Source organism: Theropithecus gelada, chromosome 2, assembly GCF_003255815.1.
Source record: "Theropithecus gelada isolate Dixy chromosome 2, Tgel_1.0, whole genome shotgun sequence".
NCBI lineage: Eukaryota > Metazoa > Chordata > Mammalia > Primates > Cercopithecidae > Theropithecus > Theropithecus gelada.
The window spans coordinates 25636153-25644811 of NC_037669.1; the positions used below are offsets into that span (position 1 = coordinate 25636153).

The 8659-nt window shown below is 34.8% G+C and overlaps 1 protein-coding gene across 2 annotated transcripts in view; it reads left to right on the forward strand.

The window, feature by feature from the left end:
* Positions 1 to 6814, forward strand: part of ALCAM (activated leukocyte cell adhesion molecule) — a 211354-nt gene extending 204540 nt beyond the window's left edge. For both annotated transcript variants that reach the window (XM_025375048.1, XM_025375049.1), the window contains 2 exons: positions 1730 to 1842; positions 4381 to 6814. In XM_025375048.1, the coding sequence (XP_025230833.1) occupies positions 1730 to 1817 (88 nt within the window). In that variant the 3' untranslated portion in view covers positions 1818 to 1842; positions 4381 to 6814. The remainder of the gene's footprint in view (positions 1 to 1729; positions 1843 to 4380) is intronic.
* The last annotated feature ends 1845 nt before the right edge of the window (positions 6815 to 8659 follow it).

Sequence of the window (8659 nt, forward strand, 5' to 3'; positions counted from 1 at the left end):
AGTAAATAAGATAAGCAAACAACTGAATTATTTGAATATTGTAGTTAATAGATAAGGCAATGAAAATAACTACAAATAACATATAAGAAAATGTGTAAGAAAAGATACTCAAAAGAAATAAAAGGAATAGAGAATTGAAATGCAATAATTGAAAAGATAAAAAGAATTAAATCTTTCAGTTCCAAAATGTCAATTTGATTTTAAGGGATCAAATTGATGTTTTGGAACCGAAAGACATAATATTAAGCACTAACTTTTCAGTGGATGAATTTAACACAAATGGGCCACAGCAGAGCACAGGAGAAGGAAACTGGAAAACATATCAATAGAAGACACCCAGATCGAAGCACAGAGAGGAAAAAGAACAACCAAGACCAACAAGAGCATAAGAAACATGTGGAAACACACACAATGTATAAGTTATGTATAAAATTGAAATTCCAGAAGAAAGAAAGAGCAACAATAGCAATCACCAGTAAAATAAATAAATACATTATGGTTTATTCACCCTATGACATCCTATAGACCAATGAGAATGAACAATCTATAATCATATGCACCATTATACATGTATGTCACAAACTTAAGGTTGAGTTTAAATAAAAGGCAAACACAAACGAATGCATGTGAGATGATTCCATTTTTGTACAAATTACAATAGCAGGTAAAACTATTATGTGAGAATTCAAGTTGTAGTAGCCTTTGGGCAGTGTAAGCCCTGCAAGGACTTATAATGATCTGCAATTGTCTCTTATTCTGGATTCTGGGAAGAAAGGAAGGAAGGGAGGGAAGGAGGGAAGGAAGGAAGGAAAGAAGGAAGGAAGGAAGGAAGGAAGGAAGGAAGGAAGGAAGGAAGGAAGGAAGGACGGACTCTTGGACATACAGCTACCATTTGCTCTGATTTTTCCTAGTTAACCACAAAACCTTAATTGTGTAATTAAGAAAACCTGATTTCATGTCTTAACGAATAGAGTCTAGGCATGGGTAATCATAGTAGCTGCTAAGGCATTGGTTTTCAAACTGTGGCAGGCAGTGGAATCATCTGAGGAGTTAACAGAGATTGCAGGTCCCATCCCCACAGTTTCTGTTTCTGTTTCTGTAGTTCTGGTGTAGGGCCCAAGAATTTGCATTTCTCACAAGTTCACAGGGGATGCTGACACTGCTGGTCTGGGACCATAATTTGAGAACTAGCCATGTTAGAGTTGCTGTAGCTTCTGTTGTCAATGTTCTATCATAAACTTGTTCTCAATAATCTTGTTGCTGATGTATTCAGTAAAACAGAATCTATAAAAATAGACATAGGGCTTTGGTTCAACTGGGATACATGATAGGGAACACCAAAAGGGAAAAGACCTTCATGAAATGTCCTAAGAAATTTTTTTGCAGAAAATTCACTTAGAAAGAAAATTTACACTATCAAATGAGTTACTTCCCAGAAAGTGGAGAGAAAAATAACCTACCTAAAAACATGATGCAACAAAGTGTTGTATAGTCTGTGTTCAAAATAATTTATTTTTTTTCTTTAAGCATACATTTACTGCAAACCTATCACCAAACTTATTTCAGCAGAATGTGCTCTGTTATCAGTCAAGGCTCACAGATGAAATTTTTGCCTAGTGGTTTGCTGTGAAACATTTGCTTTTCAAAGACACATTAATTCAAATCTTAAAATTAAATATAAAAGTTGAACATGTATGTGTCAATGTGTTGAAGTTTATTTCTCTTACAGGACTGCATCAAAACATGTAAACAAGGACCTCGGTAATATGGAAGAAAACAAAAAGTTAGAAGAAAACAATCACAAAACTGAAGCCTAAGAGAGAAACTGTCCTAGTTGTCCAGGTGAGTAGTCTGTATGAGTTTCATAGAAATAATTCCCTAGCAAGTAGGAAACATCCTTAAAGATGAAAGCCTTTACGTTAAGATGCTTCATAATTACAGCTTCCAAAACAAGAAGAGAGGATTTTTTTTTTCTTTTTATTATACTTTAAGTTCTGGGATACATGTGCAGAATGTGCAGATTACATAGGTATACACGTGCCATGGTGGTTTGCTATCAATCCATCATCTACATTAGGTATTTCTCCTAATGCTATCCCTCCCCTAACCTCCCACCTCCCAATAGGCCCCAGTGTGTGGTGTTCCCCTCTCTGTGTCCATGTGTTCTCATTGTTCAACTCCCACTTGTGAGTGAGAACATGCAGTGTCTGGTTTTCTGTTACTGTGTTAGTTTCCTGAGAATTATGGCTTCCAGCTTCATCCGTGTCCCTGCAATGGACATGAACTCACCCTTTTTTACAGCTGCATAGTATTCCGTGGTGTATATGTGCAACATTTTCTTTATCCAGTCTATCATTGATGGACATTTGGGTTGGTTCCAAGTCTTTGCTATTGTGAACAGTGCTGCAATAAACATACATACGCATGTGTCTTTCTAGTAGAATGGTTTATAATCCTTTTGGTGTATACTCAGTAATGGGATTGCTGGGTCAAATGGTATTTCTGGTTCTAGATCCTTGAGGAATTGCCACACTGTCTTCCACAATGGTTGAACTAATTTACACTCCCACCAACAGTGCAAAAGCGTTCCTATTTCTCCACATCCTCTCAAAACAGAAACAGAGTTTTTCAAAAGGAAACTTTTGTGATTCAGAAAATGTTTTTGGAAGAATAGAAACTTACCTGTCTCCCCACCTCCCTCCTCAAAATAATCATTATCCTCTGAATAATAAAAACCAACTATGAGATGTTAACATTCAATTAGCATTTTATATTTTAATGCAAAAACTTTAAGTGCAAAGAAGCTTTATTTTTTGAATTAGTATTTGGGTTCAATAAGAACAGATTCTAATACCTTAAATTTACTTTAAATAAATGATTATGAAAATAATTTTAAAATACAAAAATATTAGGCTGGGTGCGGTGGCTCATGCCTGTAATCCCAACACTGGGAGGCTGAGGCAGGTGGATCACTGGAGACAAGGAGTTCGAGACCAGCCTGGCCAATGTGTGAAAACCTGTGTCTCTACTAAAAATACAAAAATGAGCCAGTCCTGGTGGCAAGCACCTATAATCCCAGCTACTCAGGTGGCTGAGGCAGGGGAATCACTTGAACCCAGGAGGTGGGGGTTGCAGTGAGCCGAGATGGCGCCGATGCACTCCAGTCTGGGTGACAGAATGAGATTCTGTCTCAAAATATAAAAATTAAAAAAAAAATTTAATCTAGGGATTTAATAAAAGCGTGAGTGTATTTATACAGCCAATATCCCAAATCATTTTAATGAAAAGTCTAACAAACTTGTGCATGTGTGTATACATATACACATATGCTTTTATAGGTAGTATATGTATGTATATGTGTATATATGTATCCATGTGTCTATATGCACATATGTAGAGGCATATGTCTGTTACATATGTTATATATATTTAACATATAAAATAGCTGTGTGTGATTTTTAAGACAGTCTCAAAAAGGAGTATGTTTCCATAGCATTGCCACCTGCAATTTGAGGTTTTTCTTTTTATTTGTGTTCCCTTAAACCAACCAAATAGGAGAGCCATTTGCACTAACTATTTAATGTGTCTTTTAGAATAATTGCTACTATAGCTTACCAATATGATATGAAAAGCCCCGACCGCCACAGTAAACCTCCGGTTCATTATAAATAAACCACAAGTCACAATTTGAGTGGGTCATCCAAGTTAATCCCATAGTAAGAATGGGGTGTGGGAAAGTACTGAATTTAAAAGGATGCACACAGGGGAGAACAATAGAATAATTGACATAAGATTTGTTTTTTTAAAACCTGAAAGCCAGGTCTTTAAACTGATGGGGTGAAAGAAATCAGAACTGGATTGCTTCTCTATCTTGCCTTTCATTGGAGGTCAAGTATGCAGCATTCCCACATGACTTCTTTTGTTTGCTTGCTTTTTCCACTTCTCTAGGGTTCTTTTCCCCAGTCCTTTGTAAACATAGATTTTAACTACTGTTTTCTTCAAAATTGTATAGAGTAACTTCTCAATGAAAACCTGTACTTGAAGGCACATCCCACGAAATAGTGTGATTTGAAGGAATGAGTATATTTTTAACCTAAAGAGAAATGCAATGAAATATTTTCTTGAAAAAGCTTGCATTAGTATTAATTTTACAAAAAAAAAAAAAAAAAGAACACTCTGAATAATTCCAAAAATTATTTGTAGAATGGATGCAGCTATGCCTGAGATTATAGATGGGCTGGGGGACAATGGAGTTTTATAAAAGGCCCTCCTGTAAAGTAATTCACTAAATTACTTTTAGTACAAAGTGTCTGTTGATGTTAAAAAAAAAAAATTACTGCTATGGCAGCTTATCTAAAGTATGCTTTTTTTTCATTTCAGAGATAAAAATCATATAGACCAATTGAAGCATGAACGTGGATTGTATTTAAGACATAAATAAAGACATTGACAGCAATTCATGGTTCAAGTATTAAGCAGTTCATTCTACCAAGCTGTCACAGGTTTTTAGAGAATTATCTCAAGTAAAACAAGGAAATTTAATTACAAACAGTAAGACCAAGTTTTGGCAGCCATGATAATAGGTCATATGTTGTGTTTGGTTCAATTTTTTTTCCGTAAATGTCTGCACTGAGGATTTCTTTTTGGTTTGCCTTTTATGTAAATTTTTTACGTAGCTATTTTTATACACTGTAAGCTTTGTTCTGGGAGTTGCTGTTAATCTGATGTACAATGTAATGTTTTTATTTCAATTGTTTATATGGATAATCTGAGCAGGTACATTTCTGATTCTGATTGCTATCAGTAATGCCCCAAACTTTCTCACAAGCACCTAAAACCCAAAGGTGGCAGCTTGTGAAGACTGGGGACACTCACATTGCCCTAATCAAAAACTGTGATTTTTATCACAAGGGAGGGGAGGCCAAGAGTCAGAGTGATAGACACCATAAGAGCCGACTCTTTGATGTGCCACCAGCAGACTCTCAGAAGTAAATCACAGATGCATATAGACACACATACATAACAGTACTCCCAAACTGACAATTTTACCTATTCTAAAAAAGACATAAAACAGAATTTGGTAGCACTTACCTCTACAGACACCTGCTAATAAATTATTTTCTGTCAAAAGAAAAAACACAAGCATGTGTGAGAGACACTTTGGAAAAATCATGGTCAACATTCCCATTTTCATAGATCACAAAGTAAATCGCTGTAATTACAAATTGGTGTTAAATCCTTTGGGTTATCCACTGCCTTAAAATTATACCTACTTCATGTTTAAAAAGATATCAATCAGAATTGGAGTTTTTAATGGTGGTCATTATCAAAGCTGTGTTATTTTCCACAGAATATAGAATATATATTTTTTTCGTGTGTGTTTTTGTTAACTACCCTACAAATATTGAATGCACCTGCAGATAATTTAGTGTTTTTAACTGATACATAATTTATCAAGCAGTACATGAAAGTGTAATAATAAAATGTCTATGTATCTTTAGTTACGTTCCAATTTGTAACTTTATAAACATGTTTTATGCTCGAGGAAATTTTTGGGGTGGTAGTATAAATGGAAACTTTTTGAAGTAGACTGGATATGGGCTACTTGTGACTAGACTTTTAAACTTTGCTCTTTCAAGCAGAAGCCTGGTTTCTGGGAAAACACTGCACAGCCATTTCTTTCCCAGGATTTACACAACTTTAAAGGGAAGATCAATGAACATCAGATTTCTAGGTATAGAGCTATGTTATTTGAAAGGAAAAGGAAAACTGGTGTTTGTTTCTTAGACTCATGAAATAAAAAATTATGAAGGCAATGAACATAAATTGAAAATTAAAGTCAGATGAGAATAGGAATAATATTTTGCCACTTCTGCATTCTTTAGAAACATATGTTATTGTACATTTGTAAACCATTTACTGTCTGGGCAATAGTGACTCCGTTTAATAAAAGCTTCCTGTAGTGCATTGGTATGGATTAAATGCATAAAATATTCTTAGACTCAATGCTGTATAAAATATTATGGAAAAAAAAGAAAATATGTTATTTTGCCTCTAAACTTTTATTGAAGTTTTATTTGGCAGGAAAAAAAATTAAATCTTGGTCAATATTTAAACCAAAGTAAAAGGGGAAAAACCAAAGTTATTTGTTTTGCATGGCTAAGCCATTCTGTTATCTCTGTAAATACTGTGATTTCTTTTTTATTTTCTCTTTAGAATTTTGTTAAAGAAATTCTAAAATTTTTAAACACCTGCTCTCCACAATAAATCACAAACACTAAAATAAAATTACTTCCATATAAATATTATTTTTTCTTTTGGTGCGGGAGATCAAAGGTTTAAAGTCTAACTTCTAAGATATATTTGCAGAAAGAAGCAACATGACAATAGAAAGAGAGGGTTATGCTACAATTATTTCTTGGTTTCCACTTGCAATGGTTCATTAAGTCCAAACACAGCTGTCAGAACCTCCAGAGCAGAACATGAGAAACTCAGAGCTCTGGACCTAAAGCAGAAAGTTTGCCGGGGAAAAAAGAGTCAGCATTGTTACCATCGAATCAGTGCCTGGATAAAGAGGAAAGCTTACACGTTTAATGGCCGCCACGTGCACGGAGATGCTGAGAAGAAAAAGAATTCCAAATCCTCACCTTCTGAGGTTTCGGCTCTCCCATTAAATTCTTTGGCAACAGGAAACAGGTCTTGCAGGTTCAAGGTTCACTCCCTGTATGTGATAATAGGAATTGTATGTGGAAATGGATTAACATACCCGTCTATGCCTAAAAGATAATAAAACTGAAATATGTCTTCACAGGTCTCTCACAGCTGTCTGACTCTTGTCTAAAGTAGAATGTTCATGTGTGGAAAGTGATGGTCTTTATCAAATAGTGAAAAACTCACTGTGACTCTCCATCTTTCCAGAGAAGGAATGCAGAAAAATAAAATTCCCCATGCTTTCCTACTAGGTCAGGTGGGCTACCTCAGCTAGTCCCCAGATTTCACCAGTGATTGATTCTATAATGCATCTGTCTTCAATGATAGGATCATACTTACTCTTGGATGTCCCAGGTAACTGTCCTAGGACCTTAATTAAGAGAACATTTTCATATTTGTTCACTTCTGCCAATAACGTTCTATTCAGATTATCATTTGGAATTACCCAGGCCTGAACTTTCAGAAAACGTATTCCCTCCAAAATAAGGTAAAGCCAGCTGTGTACATAAGAGAAGGAAATTAACATTTATTGAGCCCATACTATGTGCTAGGGTCATGCATACATTAATGGTTAACAGTTAACAGTTGTAAACAGTACTAAATATCCCCCTCATTTAACAGCTGAAAATCTGAGGTTTAGAGGAACTTCATAATTCCCAAATGCACTTGGCTTCGAAGTAGATAAGTTGGGTATCAAACTAGATCTGAGTCCTTGCCCCAGTCTACATACTTCCCTAAGTTCCTCTAAAGAATGCTCCTTTCCATAATATGTAAAATTGGAAAACATTAATTGACACATAGACTGGTTATACCATTGATAAAAGGATTATTCTGAAATATTTAAATCATTCAGAAGGGCAAAATTGCATAACTTTTCAACAGTATTTGGATTAAACATATTAGACATGTTATTAGAATGTATAATATATTCCACATCATATTTTTAAACATCACATATGCCATTATATACTAAGTGCCTATTATGAGACAGATACTGTATTGGCGCATGTTTTAAATAATGTTTCATTGAATTTATCTGATAGGAGAGGTGTGATGTCTATTTTAAAGAGGAAGACTCAATGCAAATAACTTTTTCACAATTCCAGATACAGAGTGGTTGAGCCTGGACCCATGCTCAAGTTGCTAAAGTTCAGACTCGATTCATTATATTGTTTATCATCCCATTATAAGAATGTACATCTGTCTACACTTGGAGAGACTAACAAAAAGATAGATTAGCATTAAATAACCTATTTGTTTTTCTAACAACTAGTGCCATTGATATTCAAGGTAGTATGATTATAAATAAGACATATATTAAAACTGCTTTGAAAACAATAAATGATGGTATAAATGTTAGCTGCATTTTAATCTTATGTCTAAGGAATTAAATTGAACTAACTCCTATTTGAAAAGTTAGTGCAGTATATTTGGCTGTGTAAACATTACACTTTCACAATAGGAAATACTTCAGTTAAACACTGAATATATATTTTTTATGTAGGCTTCTTCATTAAAACTTTTTAAAAAATACTCTGTATTTTTACATGAAGCCAGAAAACTGGGGCCCGTTTTTTTCTTAGCACACAATCTTCACCTGTTCATCCTCATTCTAATCCAATTTCTTCTTTTTATCCTAATTCTGCTTCTCACATTTTTCCTGATAAATGATTTTAACATGCACAAATATTCATTGGAAAATGAATACCCAGGCACATGACTCCAAAAGCAGATCTGATTCTCCAGTTATTTGTCTTATCCCTTTTTCCTGGCTATCTCTGGGAAAGGTTTTGCCCTGTAATGATCAAGCCCCTAAATGAGAGAAAAGATCTTCAATTAGGTGCATGCACATGCACACAAATACACAGAGGCAGACAACACACACACACACACACACACACACACACACAGAGTGGGCTATTTTATCCCTTTTTTTGTTTTTTGAAGA